The sequence below is a fragment of the Hippoglossus hippoglossus genome, chromosome 4, assembly GCF_009819705.1.
Source record: "Hippoglossus hippoglossus isolate fHipHip1 chromosome 4, fHipHip1.pri, whole genome shotgun sequence".
NCBI classification, from domain to species: domain Eukaryota; kingdom Metazoa; phylum Chordata; class Actinopteri; order Pleuronectiformes; family Pleuronectidae; genus Hippoglossus; species Hippoglossus hippoglossus.
In genome coordinates, this window is record NC_047154.1 from 10475337 (window position 1) to 10491889 (window position 16553).

At 42.2% G+C, this 16553-nt stretch overlaps 1 protein-coding gene across 10 annotated transcripts in view; it reads left to right on the top strand.

Annotated features, from left to right (window-relative positions):
- unc13a (unc-13 homolog A (C. elegans)) overlaps window positions 1–16553 on the top strand; it is a 49211-nt gene that overhangs the window by 29226 nt on the left and 3432 nt on the right. For 2 of the 10 annotated variants that reach the window (XM_034581885.1, XM_034581893.1), the window contains 16 exons: window positions 414–540; window positions 1087–1183; window positions 1876–2019; window positions 2139–2216; window positions 2447–2524; window positions 3463–3551; window positions 3667–3813; window positions 4235–4358; window positions 5588–5593; window positions 8326–8355; window positions 9090–9146; window positions 9269–9349; window positions 9794–9941; window positions 10918–10974; window positions 14194–14286; window positions 15891–16050. In XM_034581885.1, the coding sequence (XP_034437776.1) occupies window positions 414–540; window positions 1087–1183; window positions 1876–2019; window positions 2139–2216; window positions 2447–2524; window positions 3463–3551; window positions 3667–3813; window positions 4235–4358; window positions 5588–5593; window positions 8326–8355; window positions 9090–9146; window positions 9269–9349; window positions 9794–9941; window positions 10918–10974; window positions 14194–14286; window positions 15891–16050 (1516 nt within the window). The remainder of the gene's footprint in view (window positions 1–413; window positions 541–1086; window positions 1184–1875; window positions 2020–2138; window positions 2217–2446; window positions 2525–3462; window positions 3552–3666; window positions 3814–4234; window positions 4359–5587; window positions 5594–8325; window positions 8356–9089; window positions 9147–9268; window positions 9350–9793; window positions 9942–10917; window positions 10975–14193; window positions 14287–15890; window positions 16051–16553) is intronic. The other 8 variants (XM_034581889.1, XM_034581895.1, XM_034581891.1 and 5 more) reach the window with 5 other exon arrangements.

Sequence of the window (16553 nt, forward strand, 5' to 3'; positions counted from 1 at the left end):
TATTGAATTGATATTGAAAATCTATTTTTCATCAGTTAAGAGATTCACTAAAGTGTAAAGTAATGATAAAGCATTTATTTGAAGCAACATTTCCTGCTTTCATTGATTTCAGTTTGAATAAAAACTTGATTTCAAATAACGCAAGGCCTGAAGGGTTGTATTCAATTGTACATTTAATTGATATTGGATTTATTCATTGGTTCTCTTTCCATAATGATCCTATGTGACAGCTTTACAAAGTATGATCACAATTCATTATATTCACCTACTCTGTGAGGATGTGTGTTTGATTCTTGGCTGATGCCTCTTTAAGCATTGGTTGGTAAATGCAGGTGGGTGTAGTCAGCTTGAACACCCGGACCAAACAATCTTTTGACTCAACGTGGATTTGTCTGCTTTGCCCTTTCTCTCAGAGCATGAGAAAAATCGCCTGTGCAAGAGCGCAGATTACATGAACCTGCACTTCAAGGTCAAGTGGCTGTACAACGAGTACTGCAAAGACCTTCCCTTCTTCAAGAGCCGAGTGCCCGAGTATCCTGCGTGAGTAGCAGCTCCACCATCAGTGTCTCACAGCCTCATGCACACACATACGCATCTGAACATATTCTGAAAGCTGAATATAAGAACAGAGGATTAAGGCCCCGATCTTTCACCCCTGATGTAAAGCTGTGCGAAGTGCAAGTGTCTTTCCTCTTCATTAATCATGGGTGTTTTGGGTGTAACATGCAATGAACCAATCAGAGTCCTGTTTCCCATTCCCTATAAAAACCAGGTATGCTTTTTCCACATTTGCAGATTGCAGTTGTAATGGTCAGTTTGCCAGGTAGTAGGGGATGGATGGGTGAATGGGTGGATGGGCGGATAGATGGATGGATGGATGACTAGATGGATGGGTGGATAGATGGAGGGATGGAGGGATGGGTGGATGGATGGATGGATGGATGGATGGATAAATGTATAGGTGGATGAATGGATGGATGGATAAGACTTGCTCGCTCTGCTTTAGACCATGTGCTCAGCTTGTTACCATCAAGTGTTTTTTCCCTGTGTCATTTTGCTTCCTGCTTTGTTTTATGCACTCCATAGGTGGTTTGAACCATTTGTCATCCAGTGGCTGGATGAAAATGAAGAAGTGTCTCGAGACTTTCTGCACGGTGCTCTGGAACGAGACAAAAAAGACGGGGTAAAAGTTTTGCTGCTCTTCCTCTCCTTATCGGCGCTTCAACCCTCTTGAAATGCAGAGTCGCTGTTGTTGCTCAGGCAGAATTACTGTAATCCATCCTTTGTACTTCCTCTGTCACACTCAAACTTATCAGCTAAAGGTGCCTCCTCCCGCTCGCTCTGCATGCTTCAAAGGCTGCCAGCAGCAAGAAAGGCACGCACAGCGCAGGTGTGGTCTCGAAATAGAAAGCATTTGCGTGTTTGGGATGAGTGGATGTTTCAGCAGAAGCACTTCATCGTGTAAAGAGATTCTTTGGAAGTTTAAAGACGTGCGGTGGAGACATGCTTGTGACAGCAGGGTATTGTGAATTAATGGCCTCATTCCAGAGTTTTGACTGCAGGAAAACTGGCCTCACCTCATTACCCAGACTCCCTGGAGGAGCACCTTCACACACCTCCAGGCAATTAGGGACCAGGCACAAACCCGCAGCCAATTACAAGGAGACAGTCAGGAGCTCCCACCTGTCACCGGATGGCTGTCTAACAGGCAGTATGGCTGAATGACTGCAGGGGGGCTGAGGATCTGTGCACGCTGTGAAAGATATTCAGTTTAATGGTCCATTTCTATGATCGTAGGTGGCCAGGATCTAATGTGCCTCGCCTCTATCTTTTTCCCGGTTTTTAATCTTCTTACACATCTTCTCTGCCCTACAGTTCCAGGTCACATCAGAACACGCCCTGTTCTCCTGCTCCGTGGTGGATGTGTTTTCTCAGCTCAACCAGAGCTTTGAGATCATCAGGAAGCTGGAGTGTCCAGATCCACAGATTGTAGGACACTACATGAAGAGATTTGCCAAGGTGATTCAGAACATCCCTTATTGAATCAATACACAATTTTTTTTTTATAACTGTAACAGCATTATTTTTAACAACTATCCCTTGATAACTAATTGCTCTTTCTTATTTTCCCTCTCCAGACAATCAGCAATGTTCTACTGTCCTATGCTGATATAATCTCCAAGTGTTTTGCCAACTATGTCACCATGGAGAAAGTGGTGAGTGGCGAAAGACCTGATGAGCCCATCTGGAGTCATCTCAGCCACTTCTAAACAAACATTAGATTTCAGATTAGCTCTTTTTTTTACTTGCTTGAAAATCAAGTAATAACATGTAGAACGTAAAAAATTATGTTATTATTATAGTATATTTATGTTTTATTATGTATAGATCATTGGAATCCTTTATCAACAGAAGTGTTAAAGACAAGTGTCATTTTTGTCCTCAGCCCTGCATCCTGATCAACAACATCCAACAGCTGAGAGTTCAACTGGAGAAAATGTTTGAAGCGATGGGTGGAAAAGACGTGAGAATCTCAATTTACACAATTTCTTTTTAATTGTGACCTCTTTAGGACCTTTTACGGCATAAACAGCCACCTTGTCAGGGCCAGTAAACCTCATGGGGACCAAAGCCTGGTCCTACTGAGGTAAATCGTCATTTCTGAGGTTCTGGTGAATGTTGGTGGTAAGATGTGAACTGTGGTTAGGTTAAGGTTAGAGTTAGGTATGAATTGGTCATGGTTACGTTCAGGGTTAAAGTTTTCCATTAGGCTGTTCACAATGAGTGGAAATCAATGCAATGTCCTAATAAGGATAGCCATGGGGGTTAGTGTGTTAGTCCTAGTTTCTTAGTTCAGACATCTTAAAGGTATAGGGTTGGTCATTTGTTTATGAAACACGTTTTATCTTATTTCAAAGTCTTCTTCATGTCTCAATATAAATTAAGTCGTCTGAAATGAAAAGTCGGTGTCTGTGGCCCTTACAGGACAGTAATCAAACATGAACAATCATTGACTGGCACTCACCGACCTGCCTGCTTGCGCACTCCCTGCCTATGCTCTCACTGCACATGATATCCTCAGGTTTCCCCAAGGCCAGGTGTACTGGTGTCTTCAGGTGGGGAGACATACACTGCTAATGTTAGCGAACAACTCCCTGAAAAGTCTTATTCTAGCAGTTGCCAGGCAGCGTTCATGTGTTTTGGGGGCTTAGCTTTGATGAGAGAGCAGACTGGAAGGGGTGGGGTGAATCAGTTGCTTTCTTTCAAAGTGTAGCCTGCTCTTGCTTCAAGGATTACCAACCCTATCTTTAATCCAAATCCCTCCGTTTGTGACATATTACTTCTCAAACACTTCAACTGTGTGTGTGTGTGTGTGTGTGTGTGTGTGTGTGTGTGTGTGTGTGTGTGTGTGTGTGTGTGTGTGTGTGTGTGTGTGTGTGTATTTCTCTGTGTGTGTGTCAGCTGTGTGTGGAGGCCAGCGATATCCTGAAGGACCTGCAGGTTAAGCTCAACAATGTTATGGATGATCTCAGCAGGGTCTTTTCTGTCAGGTAAAGAAACTCACTCACACACACTCACATCCATGGACTGTAAAGACGTACCTCTGAGATTAATGTGATTTATCTCCAGATCAACTTACAATATTCTTCTACTTCCTCTCTGCAGTTTCCAGCCTCATATTGAGGAGAACGTGAAGCAGATGGGAGACATCTTGGCCCAGGTGAAGGGAACTTCAAACGTAGGGAATGCCAGCAGCGTGGCGCAGGATGCTGACAACGTCCTGCAGCCCATCATGGAGTTCCTTGACAGCAAGTGAGGCAATCTGCCATTTTAGTGCCAGTTTATAAGGATTGTTCCATTTTGGAGGCATTTTATGATTGAACTCATTTAGCCAAGGTCAGACAAATTGAGGATGCCTTGTTTTTGGTCACGTTATCATAGCTCAAAAAGAGTTAGACCAGCAATCCATGAAGAAAGGTTTAATATTTGCATGTAGTTTCCTCTCTTTTGAGAAGAATTCTTACTTACCTCCAAAGTCATCTATGGATCATGTCAAGTTAATATTATCATTCAACACCCAAACTGTTCACAGAGACATAGGACTTAAAAATCTATGAATTATTTGCCTCTGGATGAGAAGTAAAAGTAGTTAAATTCCCTAAAGCCTTTTTTGGTCATGAGGTGATTTCTAGCAAACACTCATTTTGGTTCTCTCTGTCCCCCCCCGCACCAGCCTGACTTTGTTTGCTAAGATCTGTGAGAAGACTGTGCTGAAGCGTGTATTGAAGGAGCTGTGGAAGCTGGTGATGAACACCATGGAGAAGACCATCGTCCTGCCGCCACTCACAGACCAAACGGTGAGAGCACACAGGCCTACAAGCGCACACATACAACCATACAAGTACATACAATATAAATGCCAAGCTACATGCTTTATACTGCCACTGCCAACACGTATAGTATACATGCACACAAATATATACAAACACATAGTGCCTACACCACAAAGACGATGTTTATTCGTGTACTTGTGGAAAAACTGGGATAGCAAGATTTAAGTATTTTTTTTTTTTATGTTCTAATGATGACAGCAGCAGAAAACATGCCCCCAAGGCAGCATCAAAATAACAAACAAAAAAACAGAGGAGGAGGTGGAGAATGAACAAAGGGAATCATACAGAGGCAGACATTTTGTGTGTGTCGCGACTCACCGCGGCCCTCCTCTAAAAACAAAAAGCCAGAGGAAGATCAAATTGCTTCTTCCTCACATCTACACGGCATCCTACCCACTCCTCAACCGCCTCGCACACATTATCTTCAGCATCGCCCCGGGTACCTTCCTTCATCCCAGCAATCAAGAAGAAAGCCTTTGCAGAAAAAAAAAAAAGAAAAAAGGAGTGCACCATATCATTATAACACCAGCTCATGGCTGCTCTCCAGTATGTCAGCCAACGATTGTTTGGAGAGATTCCTGATTCTCAAGTAACTCCCATCAGACTGGCAGAAAATGTTTGCCCGAATGATCTGGCCCTCTTCCCAAAAAGAGAATCATGCATTTTGGAAAGCAGCCACTCGTTTTCTTTGTTTTAGATATATGTGTTCTTATTTGTGTTTGGTTATTAACAAAAGAGCCTCATATCACGTGATTATCAATCCCTGAATAACACGAGCAGTACAAGCCAGTAATGTATTTTAACGACTGGCTCCCACTCAGTAGCCATACGTCTGCAGGTAGCCTTTATCCAATTCAGCAGAGACAAGAAAGTAAAAACACATAAAGATAGTGTGTAGATAAAAGCCACATTATTATCTTGAGAATTTGCTGTTAAAAGCTCAATTTAAAAGCTAAACGTATTTTCTATATTCTCAGGAAAAAGGTTAGTTACTTGCAGGACGCTCTCAGTTGTGTAGCTGTCCTTAGTCCAGGCTTTAGACAGGTGTCGATTGGTTCCTGGAGCGTCCAGCCCCGAGGCCCAAACATGTGTTATTGATTGATGTGGGGCTCTTTGCAGCTTGACTGACCCTTCTCTCTGGTTGTTGTCGTGTGATTACTATTACATCCTGCTCCCACGCTCTCCCTCCACAGATGATTGTAAGTACAGCACTCCTGCGTGTGTGTCTGTCTGTCCGTCCACGGTGGTTGGTCCTCTGCTATATGTGGCTGCGATCTTCCCTGTTTTTTGCCCCACATCACACCCTGTCCCTTCTCAGGGCCTCACCTCTCTGACCTGTCACATCCGTGTCTTCTTCTTCTTCTTCTTATTTCTCCTCCTCTTTTTCTTGCTCTTCCTCTTCTTCCTCCTTCTATTCTTCCTCTTCCTCCTTCTCTTATATCCTCTTTTCTCCAACCTCTGTCTCTCTTTGGAGAAGACAGGAGCATGGTGCATTCCTGACTGGTTTCTGATAGGCCCCACCCCTTGACAGTCTCCACCATCAATGCCCCCATCCCTCCTCTTCTGCTGTCTCTCCTTCCTGAACACTCTCCTCAAACAGGAAGTGGTACTCCTCTCTTGCGCCTGGTGTTGCCTTGTTTCTTCTCATGCATTGTGTCTTTTTGACCGGGACTCAGTTGAGGTGACTGATCTCTTGGTAGCTCGGTATCCGGTGTCCTGCCCCCACCTCCAGACCCTACCCCACCTTTCCCTCCTTCTCAACCTCCCCCCACCCCACTGTCCCCATCCTCCCCCTCCTGTTTGAACTGTGTCCCGACTCCCCCACCCTCCAATTGTGGGTTTGCTGCTTGCGTCTGATCTATTTCAACACTGCAGTCCTCTCTCAGTATACTGTACAACACTGTATTGTACTGTATGTCTCTGCAGACCTGTCCTGGTTTGGTTTCATGTTCTGTTGTCACTATGATTAATGCAATCCTGCTAAACTGTATGTTGACAGACCTGATACACAGACTTCTGTTTCTTACAGGTGGTCATTGGTTTGCTTTGATGTTTGACCAAAATATAGCCGTTTTCACACAAGACCTCCGGGTAAAATCAGGAGAATTGCTACGGAGTTTACCCAGAGTTTGTCTTTCACACATGCAACAACACAGCTGAAATTTGTCTGCGCAGACGCGCTCACAACTGCATTAAATCCTCCACGTTATTCAGGCAAGAGTTGGAGCAGCCGGGTGAGGCAGGAAGTGATGTATAACTCCACTGCACCCCGACACCATAGTCAGCTCTTATCACCACCAACTTTCTTGACGTCTTTGTAGGTTTCTTCTGGGTGTGTGTCACCGCTTTTTCAAAGGAAGATTCTTTTTGTTTTTCTCATTTTTGCGTCTGTCACGTCTGTCACGCTCGCGTTGAATCCAGTGGGGGATCACACATCGACTTCTCCTGGATTTCTGCGGACTTTATACTAGGAGGCCAAGCGGAGAAAGTCTGCAGAGACTGCGGAGTGTCTGAAAGCAGCTTAAGAGAAGGATCCATTGAAAAGTGCTCTTAAAGGGGAATTCCAGTATTTTTCAACATGGGCCCTGTGTTTATAAATGTGGGTGTGTAAATGAACAGTCCAATAGATTATGGGGCAACTGCAACATTAAATATACCCTAAAAGTTTTTTTTTTCACCAATAAAAGGATCAATTGTTAGTCTGGGTCCTAAAGGGATAGTTCACAGAGTAAAGACACAGTATAAACTTTTTTATCAGTGAAATAAACACTTTCGTAGACTGTTGAAGTTGCCACATAACATTATACACTATAGCCAATGGTGCTATGTCATGGCACACCCAAATTTATAATACAGACCACACATTGAAAAAAAAAACATAATTCCCCTTTAACTATTTAAAACTCTATGAGATGACTTTTTATCGTGAACATAGTTTGTTTTTAAAAAAATTGTATTTGAGTTCATTCTTAGTAATGTGGTAAGGTAGTTAGCTTAATTAACACCATTCAGAGTTGGCTAATTTGTGAAAAGAAGTTAAAATCTGACCGTATATCCACCCAAGATGCAAAGTCATCGCATAGAGCTTTAATGTAAAGAATTCTATGATTTATTGATTTTTTTTTATTATCTTTTCCACTTTTAGAGGAATAGTTTTGAATATACATTTTGGTTAATATACTTATTTGAACTTTTGATGAGAGTTAGATGAGAAGATTGATTCCACTTTTATGTTGCATATTATAATGGCTACGCGTCCCACTCAGGTCCCACTGGACACGGGAAGTGTCACAGATTGTTGAATAATAGCTCATCTCCCACAAATATAAGTAGTTGAATCATTGTAAAACACTGAATATAACTGCACAACAGCTGTTAGCAAAGATAACAGGATCAGCAACGCTTGTAATTGATTAGCCATGTTGCGTTTTGTTGAGTTTTCAAACGAAAACAAGGTGATCTGCTTTTCCAAACTTTTAGCGGCTCTAAAAGTTTGGAGTACTCTGGACACCAGCCGTATCTCTAGTAGAGTTCATGCATTTTCAAACAAAAACGTAGTAGTGAGGATGTGGCCTTAGTTAGAGGGAGCAAGGCTGACTGCTTCACCTTGTCTCCTGTCTTTATTCTAAACTGACACGTACAGACATGAGAGTGGTATCAATCAACAAAACAATGTTATTTGTTGTTGTTTTGTTTTTAACTTATTTAAGACAAAATTTGACAAGATTTGTTCTTAAAGAAGGTGACATCCCTTGCAGTGATGATGATGATGATGATGATGATGATGATGATGATGTCGATGTCTTCAAATTTGTTTTTTGCATTTAAAGCAACATGTGCAGTTTTTCATTACGTACTAATCAGTGCGAGTGAAGTCAGACTGCAGGGACTGGCCACTGCTTGATGTATTAACCACATGCTCTCTTTCCAGGGGAGGCTGAAGAATGCTTCTCACAGTGATGTAAGGACTAAACCCCCTCAGCTCATTGTGTCTCGTCTCTCTCCTCTGTGTCCCTGTCTTTCTCCCTCAGCTTCTCAGTCAAACAAGGCAGTGGAAATATTGATTTTTTTCTAACATCGTGTTTATATGTTTAAACAGTTTAAATGACACAACACAGTTTCAAAGGTACATTCTTGTTTTTCTGTAGGTTTGACAAATAAGTGAAACTCCTACGCACATATTTATGTTTTTAGTTTCATTTTCTACTTGTTTGTTTAATTCTTTAAACTTCATTAGGCGGTAGCTGCACCCAGTATATGGTAAAACTTAACTTCATTCGCAAAGCTGTGACTAAAGATAGGATTTGAAAAAAACAGTGTTGCACTCCCAGTAAATACCTGTTTGTGTGTGTGTGTGTGCACGTTTTGTTTATGATTGCAGTATGTTTACTTTCTTGCCCCTGACATGAGCTGAACCACATTCCTTCCTCTTTGTACTGAAATGTCTCACTGTGTGTGTGTCTGTGTGTAGCAGAGTGTAATGTTTTGGAAAGAATACATAAGTGTGATAACAGCACTTGAAGGAGAAAGTACTTTGACTTCTGTAAAGCGGCTCGGAGTGACTGTCTATGAATGTGTTGTCGTCCTCTGTGTGACACTAAGCCGTTTACTGCTGCCCTTTTTGTCATAATAATAATAACAACAACCCTCTTCTCTCTCTGCCTGTCTACCTTTCTCTCTCTCCGTCTCTTCCAGGGCACTCAGCTCATCTTTAACGCTGCCAAGGAGCTGGGACAGCTGTCCAAGCTGAAGGTACGATATGTTTTTACACCACTGGGCTCTGGACTCCAATGCCAGAGAAAATATGGAGACAGGTATGAATGGACAGGCGGCTCACTTTGGTCTGTGCTTCTCTTTGTTGTTGTTGCCTTCAGGAGCACATGGTTCGTGAGGAGGCCAAGGCGCTCACGCCCAAGCAGTGTGCGGTGATAGAGCTGGCCCTCGACACCATTAAGGTACAAACTCACTCTTACACGTGCACAGGTTTTGTCACATGTATGAAACGGAAGAACAATAAATGGAATGGCTCTTGCAAGCTAGTACAGGCAGCCAACTTAAGCTGTTCAGCTCAAATCGTGTGACATGCCTCACTCTTCACAACCTCTATCCTCCAATCCTCTCCACCAGGATTGAGTGAATTGAGTTGTCTGACTGAAATCACAGTATATGCCCTGGTTTGCTCCATAGTGTTGTCTACAAGGGAAAAGTTTCTTTTGTGTAAATAGCTTTTGTTCGGATCCAACCTTTCAGACTTTGAACTTTCTTTTTGTTGCCTTCCAGCTTTATTCTTTCTATAAATAGAAACCCATGTAGTGGGAAAAGCTTTTTAATTTGCTTCTTCGGGAGCAAAGTGTTTTAACTGTTTTAATTGTTTTCTATTTTGTCTCGGTGAACATTAGCAATACTTCCATGCTGGTGGTGTGGGTCTGAAGAAGACCTTCCTGGAGAAGAGTCCTGACCTCCTGTCTCTGCACTACGCCCTGTCCCTCTACACTCAGGCCACAGACAAACTTATTAGGACCTTTGTCTCTTCACAGAACGCACAAGGTAAACTAACGCTCTTTAATCTTCATGACACTTCCTTTCTGTGTCTTTTAAATACATTTGATTCTCTTTATTTTCCAGTATCTTTATTTGCTCTATGTAAACTTCATTTTAATGTTATGTAATTCTCTGTAATTCAGATCCTTATTATATATCTTCTTTGCTAAGCTCTCTCTCAGAGTAGACACCCTTCTCAGTATCTCCTGCTTCTTTTGTTGATGTGAGGGTTTCCCAGTCGAGTTGAGGCTGTGCAGCCGCGCGATATTTTCTCCCTGCTTTAAAAAGCTGAGTCTCCCGGTAGCCAGCCTCTGGATACACACAGATTATTCTTTACATGATCTGACAGCTATTTACAATGAAGAAATAAACACCCACCCACCTTCTTTTCTCTCGCTCTTTCATTCCGCTGCTCAGCCTCCGTCGCACCGTCAGATGGCTACATAACAGCCGTCATCTTGTGGAAGCACTGACAATGACACTGGTGTCCCTGGGCGCTGCTGTAGAAATGGCATTTGAGTCCTATGATTATTTTAAAAACAAAATTAGGCAAAATGCTCTGCAGTTTTTGGACTAAGTACATTTCACTGCAGTAGATCTGAGTGAGGTTAACATGTTGCAGGACCGTCACACTGCAGATCAGAAGAAAAAGAGTCAGTTCAATAGAAGTAAACTCATTACTCAAAAGACTTAATTTATCCAATTGAGTAGATTCAACTAATCAATTGAATTCAGTAAAATAATATTTTATTGAGATAATTTAATATATAAATAAATCAATTTGAATTAACTTAATGAGTAAATTCAAATACATTAGTCAAATTTGATCATCCTATTTTGATTGAGTAATTTCAACTAAAATGACAATAACACATTAGACAAAGGACTTATTCATGTTGGTCTGTTTTCTCCTCTGTAAACCTCATCTTTTACGTGTCTCTGCTTTCTGTTCACTCCTCCCTCTGCCCCATCTGTGGGCCAGTGTTCGGCGGGAAGGGGGTGAGGTTCACCACTAGTGAGGATGTTTACCCAGACAAGGGTATGTGACACTCGGGCTCAGGGCCTGAGACATGCAGGACAACCAGAAAAGTCTCCAGACCAAATCCCAACTCCCTCCACCCTCCACCTCCCTCCCCATGTGCATCCTGAAACGCCCCCCCTGCCTGCTCGAACTCATCACAGCAGACAAATGCATTGCACAGATGCAACATACTCCAACATAATTCCTCTCTTCCTCGCTCTATCTCTGTAAACACCCACATGCCCAGCACAACAATAAGAATGTAGACTTTATGCATTCATGCATGTAATATACACACTGATGTCTGTATGTATGGAGCTGCACTGAATACATACGCCACAGACTGTATGTATGAGCAGACATTGAAGCATGATGTGCGGACATCAGAGCAAAAGAACAGAAATGCATTAAAGTGGAGGAATCCTGATCCAGCATGATGTCACCGTCAGTGGCCCGAGGGCCAAGCGTGCGTGCGTGTGTGTGTGTGCGTATGTTGAGAGCGTGTCACCGAGAAAAGCAATGTGACAGAGCGAGACTGTCCTCAAGGTTGCTGAAGCAGAGGTTCACTTTATTATCTGTCGCCAGTGTGGAGGACAGGGATGAAACCCCCGCCCCCTCCCCACGTTACTGCCCCTCCCACTGTGTTTGAAGTGAAAGACATTGATGAAGAGGAGATTATGAGAATGATGATGACTGTTGGCTCAGTTTGTCTGGGAGGGCTCCCTGTCCCTGCCTGCTGTGTCATCACACACAAACACACACAGAGAAACTCAAACACACACAGAGAAACACACACACACACACACACACACACACACACACACACACACACACACACACACACACACAGAGCTCCCACGTGCTGCGCCGCCCCCTCCCTGCAGCAGTGATGAGAAAAGGGTGTTCGACTCACCCCCACCGCTTCCCTCCATGGGCTGAGCCAATCAGAAGCAGTCCCTCAGGTCATGTGGTTTGAGTTCTGTCACTTCATATTTGTATCAAAACAATTGACTTTTTCGCACACACACGCAGGACAATGCAGAAGCTGTATCCATTCAGCTAATTCAAAACAATGACCTGTAAAATAATTACAAGTTACATTAAAAATACCATACATATTATGACATTTTTCTTGTAAAATTATGACTTTATCCTCATAACATTTTAACTTCTCATAATATTACATCGTCATTTTCATAGAATTCAGACTTTTTTTTTAGTATCACAACTTTATTCTTGTAAAATTATAACTTTACTCTTGAAATATCCCATTTTTCCGTCGTAATTTTTTGAATTTCATTTTTACATGCAAACGTTAAATTTGAGATTTAAAGCTAGCCTTACGTAAGCATGAGCAGCTGTTTATTTGTCAGTCTAGAACAAACATTGCAATTTCAATCCTTTACTCTGAAAGAGATGTCTCCAGTTTTGGAAAGAAACATTAACATTAGAGTTTCTTTGCTTCCATTTCTATCGACTCTTGTTTTTTAGGCGTAACATGCAACAAATCAATCAGATTGCCATCTAATCCTTAAAAAAGCCACATGCCCTTCTTATCTATTCTGATTAAGATTTGCAGTGTGGTTGACAGCAAGCACCTGTGATTGGTGTGTTTGTTTAAGAAGCAAAGCCTTCGCCTCCCTGGCAACATCTCCCTGCCTCCCCGGCCAGCAAAGTTTTCTTTTTTCCTCTTTATGGACGTCCTCCACAGTGTAGACAAGGCCAGATGGATGACTGCTGCTCTCTTTGGTCCCGCTGGCAGAGAAACCAACAATCCCATAATGCTCTCCAGGGAGCTGCAGAGAGCTGCGTGCCAGGAACATTCTGCCGTCTAACTCCCACAGACACCTTGTTTAGTGGGCGGCTGGTTGAAAACACACACGCACACACACACATGGGCTGTTGGTCGTCGCCACAAAGATACCGGTGACAGAATGAAGTCGCTAATTAAAACATTTAGAATTAATGTCCATCTGTCACCGTATCCTTCTGGAGTTGTATGGGGAAGTTAACCACGACATAACCACACCAAGACACTGAGGAAAGATCTGACCACCATGTCCCTCCCAGACAAAGGAGCTGGAGCTCTTGGTCCTCTTCTCCCTGAAACAGTGACAGCAGCTAGAAGTAAATAACCAAGGACCCTGAGTCCAGGGCTGAGCTATTTTGGATGGAGGGTGCGGACGTGGAATAACTGAAATATATATTGTATTCATTCAGGGTTACAATTCAAAGATGGACCTCAGACTATAGATCCATCTGCATTCCTAGCCATATAATCTGTAGTATAATGAGTCAAATTTGAGTCGTCCAGACTCGTGCCCTGTCGCACAGTGCAGCTGTATTTTGTGAGCTGGATGTTATTAGTACCATCACTCACCGTCAGATCCGAATGACTCCTCTCTCCTGTTAGCTCCTTCCCCATTTCCTGCCCCTCCTCTGACCATATTAACGTCTGTACCAAGGAATGGGTGTGTCCATCTGAGCATGTCCCGACCTGATCTACGTCAGGGGAACTAACCACTTCTCACTATCTTCATTTTCTTCCTCTCCTTCTTCTTCTTCCTCGTCTTCTTGTTTCTCCTCTTCGCCCTACTCCTCTTCTTTCGTTTTTTCCTCTTCTCCCTTTTCCTCTTTGTTTTATTATTTTTCCTCTTCTTCCTCCTTTTCTTCCTCATATTCCTTTTCTCTTTTCTCTTTTCTCTTTCTCTTCTTCCTCTCCCTCTCCCTCTCCCTCTCTCTCTTATTCTACCTCTTCTTCTCCTCTACATCCACACAGACACTATGCATCTATGAGTGGGCTCACATTACTGTCCTCATTGGATCCACATTGTTGTCTCTCAACCACTAAATCTGTTTCTGGGCACCACACAATGCAAACTGCACACTGAATTTAAAACACTTGTGCCCACTCATAGCAGCATTGTCTGATTGACCACTTTCAGACCACAACACTCACACAAACAGATCACTGTGCCTTGTTTTAAATGATTCTGTTCCACAGTGATTATTTAAAAAAAAAAGAAACATTTGTCCAGTAAATATTTTGTGTACTATCCACATGGTTATAACGGATTCCATTCCAATGTGAGGAATTGAAATGGAATTGGTCTGTTACCTTGTTTTCTATCAGGGCACAGTGGCTTGTGTTGCTGTTTGGTCTGTGACAGGAGCTCAAATAGTTCATGTGTGCAAATGTGAGTGTGTTAATGAACTGTGTCCTGTCGGCACTATCAGGCTCTGGGGTGGACGATGCTGTGGGAGAGGTGTCCATCCACGTGGAGATCTTCACTCACCCCAACACTGGAGAGCACAAGGTCACAGTGAAAGGTAAAGGAGAATGTTTACTTGGAATAGAAACGGATCAGCTTGAACGTTTATTCTTGACACTTTGATTAATATTTGACGAAGACAGTCCCGCGTCGAGTTCCACCATCTTTTTCCAGAACTTCTCAAATGCATCATACGGTCGACATCGGTGGACAGTGTTTGCTCAGCTGGAGATGTAAAGCATAACTTACAAAATACAGTTTGCGTCTCAACACGTCCATCTCCATGACAACTGGGCAAACGCTAGCCACCTATGTAACTGTGTGATACAGTTGAAAGCTCCAGAAAAAGCTAGCAAGTGGACGTTAATGTGAGATTGTTTTGTCAAACAGGATGTTATATTTTAATACAGCTACGGCCAGATATGGTGGATTTGAGAAAAAAAAAAGTTACATCAACACTGTGCAAAAAGATAAACAACCAAAATCTTAGACAGGTTTTTTTTTTTAATATAAATTGCATCATGAAACCAGCAGGTTGTTTTTATTCTAAATGTCAGTGCTGTGATGAGCCAAAATTCTTCAATAATGTTTAAAAATTGTTCACTAAAGAGAGTGCACATTCCATGAGTTTATTTTCCCACCTGAGAACAGTTAAAGATATAAAATATAACACTTCTTCATTCAAATACCAAGAAACGACTAGACCTACATTATTTATTTAATTGACTGGCGCATTTACTTCACCCAAAATGTGTCCAACAATGTTCAAACCCAGAGAAATACACAATTTTATTCAAAGTAACAGGACTTTCATTTGTGTCGCCTTTTATTTGCATCATCACAGCTTTAACCCTGGCTTTGCCCGGCTCTGCTATAACTTCTGGGGCAAACGATACGTGACAATTAAAGACGTTAGCCAGTTAGCTAGTCGGCTGTTTTTCCTTCCACTGTTCCGCTGGTAATGGACCATGTTTATTTATCGCTGTTTGCTGATTAACGTGAATAAAACTTGAATACACAACCTTATTCGTGAACATGATTTGGGTCTGAGTCGTGTCATTTTCATCAGCAATGGTGGTGAAGTCGACAACAGCCATGATCCCACGTTGCTTCACGACATCATCAAACTAGATCTTTTTTAGTTTAGTTTTAAACTTTGCACATTTAAGATAAATATAATCCTGTAATCAGTCATTTCCACCTGCCTCTGACAGACGCTTGTCTAAATTTATTTCACATAAGAATATTAAATATTCACCCCATTGCATATTTTACATCTAAGTCTTCAGTGGAGCAGGTGAACAGAAAGAGGTCAAATGGAAACATGGTCTAACAGGAAATTTGAAATAATATTTGTTAGTTTTCCAGTGTCAAAGGTATAAATGAGTGCATTGGGAAGTTATTTTAACATATGTATTATTGCCATGATAGGACACAGGCATAGAAGCCAGCATTCAAAGAAATATAGAACTTTGCAAGTATCAAATTCCAGTGCTACTTTTAATGTCCTGACAGGAAACTGAATGTGAGGCCTGAGGGAGAGCCAGTATTTTGTTCTTCTAAATCTTCCCTCTCTCATCACATATTCACACATTTTCTCCTCACAAATGTCTCACTCGCTCACCCACACTTTCCCATCTTCACCCTCTGTCCCTGCCTCAGTCGTGGCTGCCAATGACCTGAGGTGGCAGACGCAGGGAATTTTCCGGCCCTTCGTGGAGGTCTACATCATCGGCCCCCACCTCAGCGACAAGAAGAGGAAGTACGCCACAAAGTCGAAGAACAACAGCTGGGCTCCCAAATACAACGAAACCTTCCCATTGTGAGTAGTTGATGACAATAACAATGATTATAATTGCCTCCGCAGAGGAAGTTCTGTTTTCGTCCGCGATTCTTTGTTGTTGGTGGGATTATGCAAAACCTACTCAACCGATTTCCCAGAAATTGTGTGGATGGGTGGTGCATGACCCAAGGGAGAATCCATTCATTTTGGTAAGGGTCCGGATCAGGGGTCTTTACCAGATTTATATTATTTTAATATATTTTTTATTTATATTATTTTATATTTTCTTTATCATTGCGAGGTTTTTCAACATTTTCTTTGAGATTAAGAGAATAATTCATTGATGTTGATGAAAAAATCAGGCACATTTAGGGGATTAATATGTGTGAGGTGTGCAATTTGGTGCAGATGCAACTAGAAATCAGGATCTAGTGAATTAAAATGTGGTTTCATAAGGGGACTGTTGGCAGAGGTTGGGCTCTTGTTTTACAACAACGATTTGGAGATGCTCGTATTTCACTTATCTCTCTCCTCCGCTGCAG